This window comes from Rhineura floridana, chromosome 19 (assembly GCF_030035675.1).
Source record: "Rhineura floridana isolate rRhiFlo1 chromosome 19, rRhiFlo1.hap2, whole genome shotgun sequence".
Lineage (NCBI taxonomy): Eukaryota > Metazoa > Chordata > Lepidosauria > Squamata > Rhineuridae > Rhineura > Rhineura floridana.
Window position 1 is genome coordinate 24,125,792 of NC_084498.1, and position 17,257 is coordinate 24,143,048.

At 45.6% G+C, this 17,257-nt stretch overlaps 1 protein-coding gene across 1 annotated transcript in view; it reads left to right on the top strand.

Annotated features, from left to right (window-relative positions):
• Positions 1-17,257, top strand: part of SRRM4 (serine/arginine repetitive matrix 4) — an 86,240-nt gene that overhangs the window by 51,178 nt on the left and 17,805 nt on the right. The window contains exons 2-3 of the mRNA XM_061603256.1: positions 5,813-5,953; positions 15,837-15,932. Of these exons, the coding sequence (XP_061459240.1) occupies positions 5,813-5,953; positions 15,837-15,932 (237 nt within the window). The remainder of the gene's footprint in view (positions 1-5,812; positions 5,954-15,836; positions 15,933-17,257) is intronic.

Sequence of the window (17,257 nt, forward strand, 5' to 3'; positions counted from 1 at the left end):
AAAGTCCCCATCCTCGTTGGAGGTGTGGGGGGGATATGATTGCCCTTTGGCACACCTTCGCCTCACAAAGATGCCTCGATTGGAAATGCCAGCATGGGGGACCTCTGAGATTATCTCCCCGGCTTGAGTGACTTGCAGTTAATCAAGGGGAGAGTATTGCTCTGCAGACTAAATGATAGATTTTGAACTGCAGCCTCTAGAGAGCACTAGTTAAGGGACAGGATGCATCAGAGGGCAGAGTAATGTAGAATCAAACCCAGTACGAAGCTGCCAGAGAATCTCATGTATTAATGCTGTTCCCTTCTGGTACGTAGGCCTCACAGAGCTACAATCCTCAGAGTTCCCTGGGAAGTGGGATTGATGGTTAAACCACTCTGGGGATTGGAGCTCTGTGAGGGGAATAGGGGGGTCTCTTAACAACTCTCAGCACCCTTCACAAACTACAGTTCCCAGGATTCTTTGGGGGAAGCCATGACTGTTTGAAGTGGCGTCATAGTGCTTTAAATGTATAGTGCCACAATGTAAATGTGGCCACAAGGTACAAAAAAAACCCACAGAATGTGAGCCTTATGGTAGCCCCCATGTGCTACTTTACTGAGGACAGCCTTCTATTTAAAGGAGTCCTTTGTCTGAAGGGTGGCCTGGTCAAAGCCCAGTTTCAAGACTGAGAAGACTGAGAAGCCCACGAAGCTGGCTGAATGTGGTCTGGATGGAACAACTATCAGGTGGATCCACAGTTGGCTCCAGAATTTTACTCAAAGAGTGCTTATCAATGGTTCCTTCTCAAACTGGGTGGAGGTAATGAGTGGAGTACCACAGGGCTCGGTCCTGGGCCCAGTGCTCTTCAACATTTTTATTAATGCATTGGATTAGGAAGTGCAAGCAATGCGTATCAAATTTGCAGATGATACAAAATTGGGAGTAGTAGCTAGTACCTTTCAAGGTAGACAGAAACAAAATGCAAAGGGATCTTGGTAGGCTGGAGAATTGGGCTGAAAAAAACAGAATGAAATTTAACAGGGATAAGTGCAAAGTTCTACACCTAGGGGGGAAAACCCCCAAATGCACAGTTATAAGATCGGGGATACCTGACTTATCAACACTGCATGTGAGAAGGATTTTGGGATTGTTGTTGATCACAAGCTGAACATGAGCCAACAGTCCAATGTGGCTACAAAAAAGGCAAATGTTATTTTAGGCTGCATTTACAGAAGTATAGTTTCCAAATTGCGTGAAGTATTGGTTCCCCTCTATTCAGCACTAGTTAGGCCTCATCTTGAGTACTGCGTCCAATTCTGGACACCACACTTTAAGAAGGATGCAGACAAACTGGAACGGGTTCAGAGAAGGGCAACAAGAATGATCAGGGAACTGGAAACAAAGCCATATGAGGACAGACTGAAAGAACTGGGCATGTTTAGCCTTGAGAAGAGAAGACTGAGGGGAGACATGATAGCACTCTTCAAGTACATGAAAGGTTGTCACACAGAGGAGAGCCGGGATCTCTTCTCGATTGTCCCAGAGTGCAGGACACGGAATAATGGACTCAAGTGACAGGAAGCCAGATTTTGATTGAACATCAGGAAAAAACTTCCTAACAGTTAGAGCCATACGACAATGGAACCCATGACCTAGAGAGGTGGTGGGCTTTTCAGCACTGGAGGCCTTCAAGAGGCAGCTGGACAGCCATCTGTCAGGGATGCTTTAAGTTGGATTCCTGTATTGAGCAGAGGGTTTTATTATTATTATTATTGTTGTTGTTGTTGTTGTTGTTATTATTATTATTGCATTTATATACCGCCCCATAGGTGAAGCTCTCTGGGTGGTTTTCAACAATTTAAAACATTAAAAACAAATATACAAATTTAAAAACACATCTGGACTAAATAGCCTTATAGGTCTCTTCCAAGTCTCTGATTCTATGAAGGGAGAGCAGGAGAGGATCTTGAAGTGACCTACCCATAGTGAGCACCGGGAGAGTTGACTGAGCAGGCACCCGGGTTGCCTGGTGACAATCTCCCCTACAGTTGTGCGGTGTGTTGTGTTTCTGTTTAAGTGACAGCAATTATTTCTACATTCTGCATCTCTGCATGCCTAAATCAGCATTTGCAACTTCTGTGTTGTCTTTGATCCCACTCTTCAGCCAAAAAAAAAAAAAAGCCACCAGAGCAGCCCACAAATCACTTTAAAAAAGAGAAAAGAATAAAAGACAGGCCCTGGCCATAGGCTTACAATCTCAAAAGCCGAAACACAAAAGGAACAAAGGATTGAGAGGGAGGAGGAAATAAGGAAACTCGGGACCAAGCACTTCCCAGAACTCCTTGGGTCACGGTCATTCCATCCCCAAATTGCTGAAAAAGAAGTGTGAGAAAGGTTCGGCACAGTGCTAGTATTAATACAAACAGGCAGCTTGTCTGTATTAGACAAGAACACAGTTAGTGTTCACAATTAGTAAAGAACACAGGAGCTCAGGGAGTTGCCTTATGCTGAGTCAGACAGTTGGTCCATCTTGCTCAGTATTGTCTACACTGACTGGCAGCAGCTCTGCAGGGTTTCAGGCAGAGAATATTCCCAGCCCTCCGTGGAGATGCCATTGGGGATCAGGCCTGGGACCTCGCACAAAGCAGACGCTCTGCCACTGAGCTACAGTCTCTCACCTTGCAAAACACCTATTAAATGAGCGCCATTGGAGGGTCTACAGTTTTACAGCCATGAGAGTGCCCACCTCCCAGGCCCCCAAACATTCTGCATTAAGATTTTGCTTTAGGGAAGGGGTGTGGCTCCGTGGCTAGAGCATCTGTGTAGCACGCCAGAAGCTCCAGGTTCTATTCCTGGCATCTCCAAGTAGGGGGGGAGAGACCTATTGTTTGACCGGCACTGGCTTTGCAGGGTAAACCATAACTGAGCTAGGTGGACAAGGCACCTTCCTAAGATCCGTAAAGGTGGCCGTACTTGTGGTTGAGCCACCAAGTGAGATTAGTGGGGCAGGGGGGACATGGCAGGGCTTACTCTGTGGGTGGCTCTGCATTTTTTGCAATGACCTCCTCTCTGAAGTGCGTTATGCCTTGTCACTATTGCCTTCCCGGTGACAGGTAATGATGCACCTGTTTGCCCAGGCCTTTTGCTTGGGAGCAGCATATCAGGACGACGGTGAATGTCATTTTATCCAATTTCATCCTGCTGCCATCTAATTTTTATTGAGGTTATAGTGTGATTACGCCATGGTGGTTTTAGCAGAAAGATTGTTAAGCACGTTTAATAAGGTTCCCCACTCTGAGACCTTCGAGTCGAGGTTGGTTTACGAGTCTAAGCTAAGCAAATAGACGTTTTAGCAATCAGTGGAGCTTGCAGGTTCTTCCTTTGAGCCAAGTGGGGTGCGACCTTTTCCGATAGCCCCATTAAAAACCAGAAGCCCTTTTGAAGCTAAATAATTGAGGATCAATTTTTAAATGCTTTCCAGAACCGGTGACCTGGGTTAATGGCCAATTAGGGTGCATTAGTTAAACTGTGTGAGCCATGAAATAAATGTGGGTTGTACAAGGAGATTGTTCTAAAAGCAAAGCAGGGTGAGATCAACCGGGAGGCTGGGGGCTCTTTGTCGATGCTTTCACTGTGACTGGGGTTTAAGCAGGTGCAATACATATACAGCTTTCTAAGCCATATGGTGAGAAAATGCAATAGAGACTGGCGGGTCTGATGTCAGCAGGGCAGTGAATTCGCTCTGGATTTTAGTCCAAATTTTCAAGGAGCTGTCCAAGGTTCTGGAGCTTATTCCAGAAATAGGTTCAGCACCTGGGATAGCTCCTTGAAAGTTCAGACTAAAACCCAGAGAGGATTCACTGCCCCACTAACATAGGAGCCGCCAGCCTCCACTGTTCAGGCAAACCCGCCAAGAGTAATGGTGTAGTCCCTTGGCACCATCCCTATGTTCCGTGGCTCAGAGGCAGTTTCCTCTGCCACTCTGAATCCCCACCCTCATCCTCTGAAGTAGAGGAATCTGACCCCAGGATCATGACAGATTGGGGGGTAAGAGAGAGAGAGAAGAAGAAATATAGAGAAAGAAAGGAGACAAGAGATATAGTTTTAATTGTTGTAAACTGCCCAGAGAGCTTCGGCTATGGGGCGGTATATAAATGCAAGCAAGCAAGCAAGCAAGCAAGCAAGCAAGCTAGCTAGATAGCTAGCTAGATAGCTAGATAGATAGATAGATAGATAGATAGATAGATAGATAGATAGATAGATAGATAGATAGATAGATAGATAGATAGATAGATAGATAGATAGGGTTTTTAAAAAAATAAAAAGTAGGTCCCCTTTTGCCAAGTCAGGTTTAGAGGTGTGCCCCAGGTCTGAAAAAAATTGAGTCTATTGAATATTGAAGTCTAGTGCATACCATGGACCACAAAAAGACAAATAATTGGATGTTAGAACAAATTAAAGCAGAACTATCACTAGAAGCTAAAACGATAAAACTGAGGTTATCATACTTTGGACACATCATGAGAAGACCAGATTCACTAGAAAAGACAACAATGCTGGGACAAACAGAAGGGAGTAGAAAAAGAGGAAGGCAAAACCAGAGATGGGTTGATTCCATAAAGGAAGCCACAGGCCTGAACTTGCAAGATCTGAACAGGGTGGTTTATAACAGATGCTCTTGGAGGTCGCTGATTCACTAGGGTTGCCATAAGTCGTAATCGACTTGAAGGCATATAACAACAATTGAATAGATTTTCTTCCCTTTATATGTTCAACTTGCAGTCTGAAGAAGAGCTATGTGCAGCTTGGAAGCTTGCTCACTAGTTGGTGAATTTTGACTAGTGCTTCTTATTTCTTTCTGGATTTTTCCCCCCTAATGGACCTACACAGGTGTGTGTGTGTGTGTGTGTGTGTGTGTGTGTGTGTGTGTGTGTGGTGGTACCTTTGAATTCAACAGGCAGTGCATGTGCTCCACCCAGAGACAGAGACAGCGCAAACACACTTTGAACTATACAGCTTTTACGCTGGGTAATAGTATTTTTGTTCCCAGGGTTAATTCATACTTGCCTTCCGGTTAATAAAGTGCTACAATTGTGGAGCAAGCTCTGAACTATTCCCCCTGGATGGCGAGCAATTATTGATGGAAATAATTGTTCTGCAATCCCATCAAAGGCTGCTTTTACCTCATCCCAATATTCTTTCCCATTGATTTCCAAAGCTCCCCAGAGCCCTGAAATTACTGGTAATCTCTTTGGACTGGACTCTTGGGATGTCAGATGGATAGCTGTGTGCATGCAAGTGTCTGCATGTTTCTGCCAGGCTTTCACGTTTGTGATGGGAAAGCGTTTGCAATTTAATATGGACAATTATTCTAATCTCGAAGGAAAGGATTATCGCAAGGCTCCCTGCAGGAGACTTAATCAAGGAGAATTTCCCAAAGACTATCCGTCCCAGGTACCATGGGAGGCCAAAGCTCTTTGAGGGAAAATTGGGGAATGTGTACACTATTGATATGTATGCCAAGGTTTTATAAGCTAGGTGCTGTACTGAATTTTGAAATGGGAGAAGTTTTGGTCCCCAAAGCCCTTCACTGGAGCTCTAAAGCTCTTCTTGCCTCGGTCATCAGCAGCCCCCAAAACAATGTCCCCTGCGGGCCCCAAGCTCCAGCAAATCAGGATATGCAGATCCAAAGGGAATTGGTGACAGATGTCTCTCTTTGTCCTGCGAGTCCTCTGCCCTGCGGAGCGTGCAGTTTCCTAAACTGCCTCAGCAGGCTCCCACTCACCCTGGGAAGGTTTCTCTGACAAGGTTTCTCTCTCCCCTTCTGTTCCAGCACCGAGGCACTGGGCTGCCTGTCGCTTCCAACAGACAACAAGCGCCCAGAGGAGCCACGCCCAGCTCAAGAGACCTCTAGCCTCAATGGCTGTGTGCGGCTGAAGGACAGCCAGGAGTATGCCAGGCAGAAAACACGCAGGTAAGGCTCGGGGTCAGTGTTGAAGTCAAAGCACTAGGTCAAGACAGTGGAGGAACCTCGGGCCTAGGGCCAAGTGCGGCCCTCCAGTGGTGTCTATCTGACCCTTGGGACTCTCTCCAGACCACACCTCCTTCCCAGCCACACCCCTTCTCCATGAGCCACACCCTCATTGGCGCTGGTTTGCACGCTCCTGGCTGAAATGTGTCCTTGAATTTGTCTCCCAGGGCAACAGGGAGAGGCAACAGCAATAACTCTGAATACCTCTTGTTTGCTTGCATGGAGGAGAGAGAGGAGGGTGTGAGCTTGTATAGAAACTAGCCTACTGTCCGAATGTAGAATTTGCATTTGCTGCTGCACCCACTTTTGCTTCTGGCTCCGCCCACTACCGGCTCGTGGCCCCCAAGAAGGTTGCGCAGACGGGAATGCGGTCCTCAGTCTGGTAAAGGTTTCCTGCGCCCGATGTACAGGATCGGCCTCTCTGCACACTTCACGGACCTCTCGTTAGGGTGGCTTGTCTTGCAGTGGCGTGAAGATGTCTGGCCTGTTTTTACTGCTTTCAAACTCCCCGTTGAGTTTGCACGCAGGTATGTAATCACTCGGTCCAAGCCTGTGCAGTGCCTTAGCTTTGATGGTGAGGACTGTTTCTTAATTGCAACCCCAGCCTATTATATCAGAAAGGGAGACAGGCAATGTTTGGATACAGACTCTTAACAAAAAAAAAAACCCAGGCTCGCTCTGAAAGACTGCGGCAAACCTGCACTACGGGGAGGCGAATACATTCTGCTTTCTTGCCTTGGAAATAAAGGCCCTTTCCATGGCAAGCTGCAGCTCAGCAATCTCAGCGGCCTCTTGCGTAATGCCCTGGGTGCAAATGGATACCCTTCAGGCAGAGCTCTCATTCTGTTAACGGCGTTTCTTGAAGAAGAAGCAGAAAACATCGATGGGAAAACAAAGAATTGCTTGAGCAGGTGTATTTCTTCCCCGCTAGCCGCGGACGTAATTGCCAAGCAAGGCTCAAATAAAAATAAAATACTATTCCAAGAGTCTTTAGTGCAAGCTCTGAGTGTGCACTGCCAGGTCCTGCCTGTTCACTATGCCAGAGGTGGACACAAGGTAGATCAGGATCTGCTGGCACAAGCCCTGGGTGATTTCCCGTAGACCAAGGCTGGGGGAATTTGTTTCAGGCCAAGGGCCACATTTCCTTCTGGGCAATCTTCCAGGGGCCACATCCCAGGGTTGGTGGGTGGCCAGAGGCAAATGTGGGCAAAGCAATAGCTTTTACCTCTGTACAGTAGGCTAATTTCTATACTCTTTCACACACACCTCTCTATCCTCCATCCAAACAACCAGATGCCTGCATTGAACAGGGGGTTGGACTTGATGGCCTTATAGGCCCCTTCCAACTCTACTATTCTATGATTCTATGATCCAGGCAAGCAAGAGGCATGATCAGAATTCAAGGACCAAGGTGTAGTCTTCCAGGGTTGCAGCGGGTCATAGACCCCATACTTTTTTGGGAGCAGTGTCCCAGCAGGTCCCTATGCTTGAGCCAATCAGCATGAAAGGGGAGCGTGGCTGCAACTGTCATGAAGGGACCCTGCACTTCTGAATTTGCCACTATGCTACTGGTTCTTGAGCATTCTTGACTCCCTCCCTCCTTTTAAAAAACACTCTCCTTCCTATTGCAAACTATGGGAAGAAAATAAAAGGGATAAAACTATGTTACTTTTAGGGACAGCAGAGTTTATTCTCTGTTTGTTTTGACATGTTTAAAGACTGGAGCAACAGTCTTCCCTGGCTCTGCACCCCTGAGCCCTGATGGGAAGTGGAATCCAGGTTTTTTCCAGGAGCTGCCCAAGGTGCTGAAACCTAATAGGTTTCAGCACCTTATCGCTCCGTCCCCATCCTTCGCCTTGCTAGGGCACCAATAAGACTTAAGGTAAGGAAGCTGGCAGGCAGGGACAACCCCTGCACTGGTTGTAAGTAAGAAAGGAGGTGTGTGTGGGCTGGCTGAGGAAGACTGAGATTGGTGGGGCATTGCCCCATGCACCCTAATGGACCAGCCACCACTGAACTTGTTGTTGTTATGTGCCTTCAAGTCGATTACGACTTATGGCGGCCCTATGAATCAGCGACCTCCAATAGCATCTGTCATGAACAGCTGTTTCCTCCCCTGCCTTGAGGCCCATGCCCAGGGTCGTTTTCCTTCAAGTCTCTTGAAGACTTTTTCTTTTTATGCCAAGAGACCTTTGCAGCTGTTTCGTTTTTATAATTGATGAGCCGGTCACCTTAACGATAGTCTGTCTTTTTATTTTTAAATGGCATTTTTATGTTCTAACATTGTACACTGCCTTTATGTTTTAGGATATTGTGGCACAGAAATACTTTGATAAATAAATACAATAGGGTGCATTGGTTCTCTCTCTCTCCAAGATCGACATCAACCTCAGAGGGAGATCTGATGCTGGATGGCCCCCTCCCCACCGCAGCTTCCACCAGAACTTCCGTCTAGAGCAGAGTTTCTCAATCAATCATTTACTTAATCATTTTCCTGCCTGTTGTAGCAACTGTAATGCACTGTGCTAGATGTTGCATGATTTTTAATTGCATTTCTATTGCTTCATTAATTTCTCCTACTGTATTTTATTTGTATTACAGTTTGACTTCCATCATAATCCAAATGATAATACCGTAAAATACACTGTGAGCATTTAATGTGGATGCAGTTTGGGAACCCCTAGTTTAGGGCTCTAACATCAGTAGGGCTCGGGAGGGGGCACGCTCTAGGCAGACCCAGGGAAGGCACTGGTTCCAGTTTTCTAAGAAGTTGAAAAAGCAGAGAATGAACTATGCCATGCCTAAAACTAGCATAGTTTTGTCCCTTTTGCTTTCTTTCCATGGTTTTAATGGAAATGGGCTGCCTTCAAGCTGATCCCAACTTATGGCGACCCTATGAATAGGGATTTCATGCTAAGCGGTATCCAGAGTCCAGAGTCTATGAGTTCAAATCCCCGCTCATGTCTCCTGGGTGTCAAGGGCCAGCTAAAGATCACCCCCACAGGGAGTGGCTCAGGGGTTATGTGCCCTGTGCAGCCATGGGCAAGCTGCATAGTCCCAAGGAGCCCAGTTGCCCCCCAACTGGCAGTTGCAGACAAGGAAGGGGCTGGCTTGTGCAGCTGTGGCAAGCCGAGCAGGCCCTAGCCAGCTGGGGAGGACTAGCCTCAGAGGGAGGCAATGGTAAACCCTCTCTGGATGGTTTTAATAGGAACAGTTGTGTAGTGGCAAATTCAGAAGTGCAGGGTCCCTTCTTGTTAGTCACAGCCATGCCCCTTCCTTGCTGTTGAGTTGAGAATGAGATCCTTGTTAATGCCTTCCCCCTCAGCAACAGACATTCCTAGGAGCCAAGAAGCATGAAAAGGGAGAGTGTTAGCTACCTAGTCTTCCCAGTGGCTGACTCACCTCTGTTCACTCTGGCTCCAGTCAGCAGGAAAGGTCAAGCAAGCATGTTAGAAGACTCTTGTCAGTGGCTAACACACTCCCCTTTCATGCTGATTAGCTTATATGATGCTGGAGACACAGGGACCCTGCTGGGACCCTGGTCCCAGAAAAGTAAAGGGTCTAAGACCCCCTGAGACCATGGACAACTATACCCCTGAATAGGAAGGAGAGTATTTTTGAAAAGGAGGGAGGAGTCAAGAATACTTAAGAACATGAGAGGAGCCCAGCTATTGGATCAGGCCAGTGGCCCACCTAGTCCAGCATCCTGTTCTCACAGCCATCAACCAGATGCCTGTGGGAAGCCCGCAAGCAGGACCTGAGTGCAAAGAGCACTCTCCCCTCTGGCAGTTTCCAGCAGCTGGTTTTCAGAAGCATGCTGCCTCCAATCAAAGAGGCAGAGCATAGCCATCGTGGCTAGTAGTCATGGACAGCCTTGTCTTCTTACTTGACTAATCCTCTTTTAAAGCCATCCCAGCTGGTGGCCATCTCTGTCTCCTGTGAGATCAAATCCCATAGTTTCACGATGCGCTGGGTGAAGAAGACCTTTCTTCTGGTCTGTCCGGAATCTTCCAACACTCTGCTTCGTTGGATGTCCACCAGTTCTAGTGTTATGAGAGGAAGGAAAACTTTTCTCTATCCATGGTCTCTACACCACACATCATATTACATGCTTCTATCATGTCACCTCTTACCTGCCTTTTCTCTAAAATAAAAAGCCTCAAATGCTGCAACCTTTCCTCTTAGTGGAGTCGCTTCATCCCCTTGATCATCTTGGTTGCCCACTTTTGCTCCCACATGTGTTAGGTCCTTTTAGTGGTTGTACTGAGGCATGATCCCATGTGTGTTTATCCCAAAGAGCCACTGAACTCAATAATAGTACCACCAAGAGTCAAGGCTACAATCCTGTACACAAGTTGTTATAATCCTAACAGCCTCAAGAAGAATTTAAGCAATCTAATTACTTGGAAGATTACAAGAAGCTGATTCTACGAAGGCTGAAATTCAAGACGCATACATCATTTTATACCCTTCTATATGTCACCTCTTACTCGCCTTTTGTCTAAACTAAAGAGCCCCAAATGCTTCTCTGCCCTCACTTCGACCCTTCCAGCAAGAGCCCGGCAGGCCATTGGATAAGGTGGATGAACCTCCATGAGTTCTACACTACTATGCCCAGGCCTTAGGACTGCAGCCTAAATCTGCTACTTATATAATCAATTGCTATTTAATATACATTAGAACTCTCTTTTAAAAATAAATTAGGTGGATGCCCGTGCTTGCAACCATTATCCTTTGCAAATTAAACTCTGATTAATTTATTTTAAAACATATTTACTGAGGGAAGCCAAATGTATAAATCTATTATAGAGTGGTTAACCTCAATAAATATGTCTTAAATAACTTGGTGCCAAGCGAGTTAACATACAGTAACTCTCTCATTATATGTGCAATAAATCCTTAGAGGAGACAGTTAATTTCAAGCATGACTAAATTACCCGGAACATGGCAATTAAATATTCACCCTACGTTACGAATCTGCCACAAAACACCATCCTTCACAGACAGCCATGCTTTGGGGATCAGAACTGTCAAGACATTGACAAACGGCTGTGATTGACACATTCAAACTTGCTGTGTTCTTCTTCTTTCACCCTGCACCCAAAGCCCAACCTGTCATGAGGAATTTGCACCACCTCCGACTAGAGGAAAGAAAAAGAAAAAGAAATCTACTCGGAAAAAGAGAAGGAGGTGAGCTAAAGTCTGACTATCATTTTACTTTCATTGTTATGGTTTACATTTATTGATTGCCTCACCTTCACTGGCAGGTCTCAGGGCAGGTTTCAACCATTTAACAGTCAATATTAAAAACAGTTAAAGCAAATTACAGTCACAGGAAGAGGCTGAGTCCTGAAAACCCCTATCTCAGGTGTTAAAGGGCCCAGTGTTTGCGTCAGGGAAACTCCCATCTGGATGTAGCTATTAGTGCCAATAGAGACTCTGTTGCCCCAAGGATGCTACCAGGCATGTGCATGGAGAAGGAGGGAGTTGGTAGGGAAGAGATAAGCCTCTCCTCTTGCAGGCTGTGTTCCTTGTCAGGATCACACACACACCCCTACAATTTAGGAATAAAGAACAAGGCTCTTAGAACAAGGCTCTTAGCTGCATGCAAACATCTAGTCTGGCCCTGAAAGAAGTGAAACACATTGAGGCAAGGGCTGAGCCGCGGATCTGGCTGAATCCCAGATCCCAAACTGAATCAAGCCAATTCGGCTAGACCCAGGATTCAGCCAGTTTGGGTCGAAGCAGCCCTGGATTGCCCCGCATTGGATCAGATCCACACCTCACCCCTCCCTTTCAAACTGCACATTTAATAAGGTGGTACTTCTCCTGGCTGCACGACTGAGGAGAGCCCACTCCAAGGCCTGGATCAAAGTCAGGTCGGCCCCAGGTCGGATTCAGCCCCCCCCCCAATCGGATTGCTGGAGCCTCATGTGCAGCCCTAGTTGAGGCCCTTTCATCTGCCTGCAAACTGCAAGCCTTTCCAGGAGACTTCTTTGCATAATGATCCCACCGCCTCCTGATTCCCCCCTAGGTCTCCATCTGGTAGCCCCTCCCCTCTGAAGAAGAAGAAGAAAAAGAAGAGCTCAAAGAAAAGGAAAAGAAACAGGTATGCCTTCCCGCGGTTGTTTTCCAGACAGCGGCAAAATTTGCTCCTGCTCAGGAAGATTCCCCTTGTGCCCAGTGCTAGTTTTTAAGGGAGAGCCTCTCAGTCTTTCACTCCTTGCCGTCCTTTGCTGAACCCCCTTCTTCCCCTGGGCCTGATCCCCCCTTCAGCCAGGAGGGCAAGGCAGTGGGGGGGGGGTTGGCTCATTAGAGCAAATGGGACACTGCCCCACCAGCGTGAGGCTGCCTTCAGCCAGCTCCCAGTTGTTATATACATCTAGGCTGGGGATGGTTTTGACTGTCACGTTCCTCTTCCTTAGGTAGGGATGGAAAGTTCTGTCTGTTTTGATCCTTGCCGTTTCTCACTTTTCCAATCTTAAATTCAGTTCGCGACGTTACTGCAGCAATTTGTGGGTTTTTTTAAAAAGTCCTCATGAAAATTCATCAGCATTTTAGTGTGAATTTCTTCTAATAAACTTATTTTTGTCTGCAGTTTTGACTGCCGTACACATATTTGCAAGCAATTTCTCCTAATATAATTTTGTATCATGTTTTTACAAAAAAATCTTTGGTTAGTAGCCGTTTAAATTGTTTAAAATATGTTTTGATTACTTCTTTTTAACAGTTTTATTGATAATTTTAATGTTTTTGTAAACTACTTTGAGGTTTTTATATTCGACTGGTGTATAAATTTTGTTAAATAAAATAAATATATTCATACTTATGCACACGTTCCCCTAATATATGTGTTTTTAATAAAATATTGTTTGGCTGAAGAATTCCCTTACATAATTCGGATAAGAACGAATTTTGAATGATGGCTGTGTTTCGGATCTCATATTATTTCAGAAAGTGCACATTTGATAGATTCAGCTTCAATTGCAATCTGAGTCTAATTTCTCGCCCAACCCTAGCCTGAACAAGGAAAAACTTCCTCATAAATGGAATCCAAGTTCATTTTAAAACCTGCTTTTTGCTGGGAAGAATTTCACATCAGCCTCTTGCAACACCCTCCTGTTGTCCCTGGCATGGCAAGAGTCCAACCAGAAAGGCATTTTTTCAATCAAAAATGTTTGCTGATTCTGTCTGGTGACACCCACACCTAGTTTACTCATTCTGGGATCTTTTACATTGTATTTTGCAGGTTGTCTTCAAAGAAGAAAAGACATAGGTAAGGATAATGAGGGCTTTGGATGCTTGCCAGAACTATTATAGAACAGGGATGGGGAACCTTTAGCCCTCCGGATGTTGCTGAACTACCATTTCCATCAGCCCCAGCAAGCACGGCCAATGGCCAGGGGTGATGGGAGTTGTAGCTCTAGAATCACAGGCTGAACCAGCTCCCCACTGGTCAGTGGGGCAGCTGGTCACCTTTGTCAAGACATATCAGATGTATTATTTATTTATTTATTTAAAATATTTCTATCCCGCCCTTCTAACCCTATAATAGGGCACTCAAGGCGGCTTACAAAAGTAAAATCAAACACGTACATAATAAAATTGTAAACAATCACAAAAACATTAAAATACAATTAAAATACATAAAATACTATATATATATATATATATATATATATATATATATATACACACACACACATGCATATATAGATGTAGCAGTTCCACTGGTCACTGGTCGCTACCATAAGTCTTTCCTCATGACTGAAGGGGCAACTGAACCACAGTTACTTATACCAGGGATGATTAAAGGGAACCTTCTGGGGGCCACATGCCAGTGGTGGGTGGGTTCAGAGGCAAAAGTGGGTGGAGCAACAAATATAAATTTCACCGTTGTACAAACAGCCTAGTTTCTGCACACACTCAGACACCCCTCTCTGTCTGCAAACAGACTTCAAGAACCTATTTCAGCCAGACAGTGCATGGCCAGTGATGGATGTGGCCTGTGAAGAGGCAGTGTGGTCTGGGGAGAGTGTTCCAAGGGCCAGACAGAAAGACCCAGAGGGCCACATTTGCCCCCCGGGCCTGAGGTCCCCACGCCTGCGCTAAGTCTAGCTGGGCATGAACAGCAGGCCTGCATTTCTAAGTCTGTTTGGAGTTTTAGATCCAAACCTACTGACAAAGCAGATTCAGAGAGGTTCATCTCTCCAGCCACCCTTCGCTGCTCTTGCAGAAAGACCATTTTGTGCATGCTCTGGCATCACAAGATGCAAATGAGCATAGGGACGTTCCTATAGGTCCGCATGCCCTGATGAGCTGTTAGACTTCCGGTGGTTCTCTAAACCGAATGGCAATTTACCAATTCTTCTTCCCCCCTCTTTTTTTCATATTTAGTTCCTCAAGCCCAAAAAGAAAAAGGAAGGATGAAAGAAAACACAAGAAACAGTAAGTAGCCATCACTAGGGCTATTTCATGCGTGCCTGCATCTGTGAGCATAGGGGGTGGGTGGGTGTTGTTGGCTAACACAGACAAAAACTACAGGTAGCTATGTTGACCCATAAGAAAAATTCCAAAATTCATATCAGGGCAATGCTTCTCTTAGCCAACCAAAATATCACCAGCTTTTGAGCTCTCCAGAACTCTTGATCAGCCTAGATCAGTGGTGGGGAACCTCCGGCCAAAGACCTAATTAGACCTGCCAGTGCGGCACCCACCTACCCTATACCTCCTTGGTGATCATCTCCCCCAAGTCGCCTGTTACAGTCTCCAACAAGGGCACCCTCCTAATGAGACAGTGTGGTGTGTTGTGGTGGTTGGAGTGAACAGACTAGGATCTGGGAGACCAGGGTCAGCCTTGCTCTCAGCCAAAAACCTACTTCACAGGGTTGTTGTGAGGATAATCCCAGCTTTCCTCCAGGGGAAGAAGAGATCCTTGATGGAAATATGGGTTATAATGAGTTCATAGGAAAATAAAAACAAAAGTAAATTATATAATCTGTGCTCTTGTAAGGGCATGAGGTGAATCACTCTTGATGCCCATGCACCCCAGTTATTGAATGGGTCTGCCCCTCTACGCTAGTCTTTTTATAGTTATTTTAAACTACTCAGAGAACATTGTTATTAGGCAGCATATAGCAGTAGTAATAGATTTATTATTACTATTACTATTACTACTACTACTATTATTACTATTACTACTACTATACAATTAAAAAATGTAAATCCAGAGAAAATAAAACCAGTTTTGTGATAATTGTTACATTTGCATATATATATATAAATGATTTTTTAGTTTTGGATTTTTGTAATCCCTTTTCTTTGTACGTTGTGTTTATTTAAGGTGTCATATGGCTGCTCTGTGCAATAAGTGTGCGATAAAATGTGAATGCATTTATTATATTTATTTCACAAAATGTATATGCTGCATACTTGACAAAAGACCTCTAAGCAATTCATAAAGGACAGCAAACAATACGTGCTAGCGGTTAGGGTGTTGCACTCACCCATGAGGCTCCCTGGGTGACCTTGGGCCACAGTCACTGTCTCTCAGCTAACCTAGAAGGGCTGCAGCTCAGCGGCAGAGCACCTGCCTTGCACCTGTAAGAGCTAAAAAAGACTTTTCTGACAAACATGGGGGTGGGAGGGGATTTTTTTTTAATTGTTGGATGTCTAACCTCTCCTGGAATGTATTTGCTGAAATCCCCTCTTCAATCCTGCTCCCCCCTCTATTATGGAGCAGCCTTCCCCAACATCCTTTCAAGGATGCCTTGATCATGCAGATTAATGTCAAGGGTCTTTTCCCCCCTGTCTTCCTTTTCCAAAGCTCTCGCAGTCAGCTACAAAAATCTCAACGCCGCCACCATCGCCGCCACTCTGGCTCAGAGAGCACAAATTCCCACTCGGGGAAATATGGAAACAGGTAAGAATCCCATAGGCTGGGTTCCATCTTATGTCAGTGGAACACACACATTTTTTAAAAAACTTGTGTTTCCCTGTGAAAGCTTGTTGCTCCTCCCAGTTGGAATGTTGATTCACATTCCGTGGCATGTGATCCAGGAGTAGCCAAGCTGGTGTCCTTTAGATGCTGCTGGACTACAGCTCCTATCATCCTTGATCACTGGCCGTGCTGGCTAGGGCTGATGGGAATTGGAGTCGAGTGACATCAGGGAGGCACCATGCTGGCTATCCGTGGTGTAAACCCACAATCTGATAATTTCAGAAGCTGTAAAGTCCTTGGCACAACCCTTGGGGAATTGGCTCTTTCTGAATTATTACACACTAACCTAAGATGCGACTCCTAGACTGACATGAGGATGATAACATAGCTGTCCATCAGATTTTGTACTTGCCCACATGTTGTGATACAGTTCTGGACTAAAAGAGCAGTTCTGGGCTAAAATGCCTTTTTTTAAAAAGAGACTTTTAGAATATGTATTCGAATGTGAATTTTCACATGGATTAAAAAAAAGATTAATGCAAAATTGTGACAGAATATAAAGACGCGTGAAAGTGGCATGGACTGCTAGTAGATTGAGTCATCCATCCCTGTTCCTCAGATCCTGTATAAAAATGTGCACAAGGTCCACTATCCTATTTACTAACATAGAGTGTGGCAGATAAATGGTCTGAGGTTGTGTAAGGCAGGTGCCTGTGTTCCTAATAAAGTGTGCATGGGAACATAAGGTTTACCTGCCCGCAACAAACCAAAGGTATGTCTAATCCAGTTTTCAGTCTACAACAGTGGCCTGACAGATACCTCTGGCCAGCTCACAAGCAGAGCCTTTCTGGTGCACTTGGCTTCATCCTGATGCCATAGCTTAGTGGTAGAGCATCTGCTTTCCATGCAGAAGGTCCTGGTGTCTCCAGATAGGGCTGGAAAAACCCTTGTCTGAAACCAAGGAGAGCTGCTGCCAGTCAGTGCAGACCACTCTGGTGCCCTCCAGTTGTTTTAGACTACAACTCCCATCAGCTCTGCAACAGCTGCTCACAGGAATGGCCCCACTAAGGAGAGATGATAGCCCAAGTAAGTCAGTCATTCCTTGTTCCCTTGGCTAGGCTAGGCTAAATCAGCACCTTGGAGAGCACCAAGTCAGCCCCATGGTGGGATTCAGGACCACAGACAGTGCTCGCACAGCTGAGGCCAAACATGCAAGTAGCCCTAGAGGAACTGATTGGGTTCAAGACTAAACAGTCATTCATGGCTGGCTGGCTGGCTGGCTGGCTCACCTACAATCAGTGCTGACT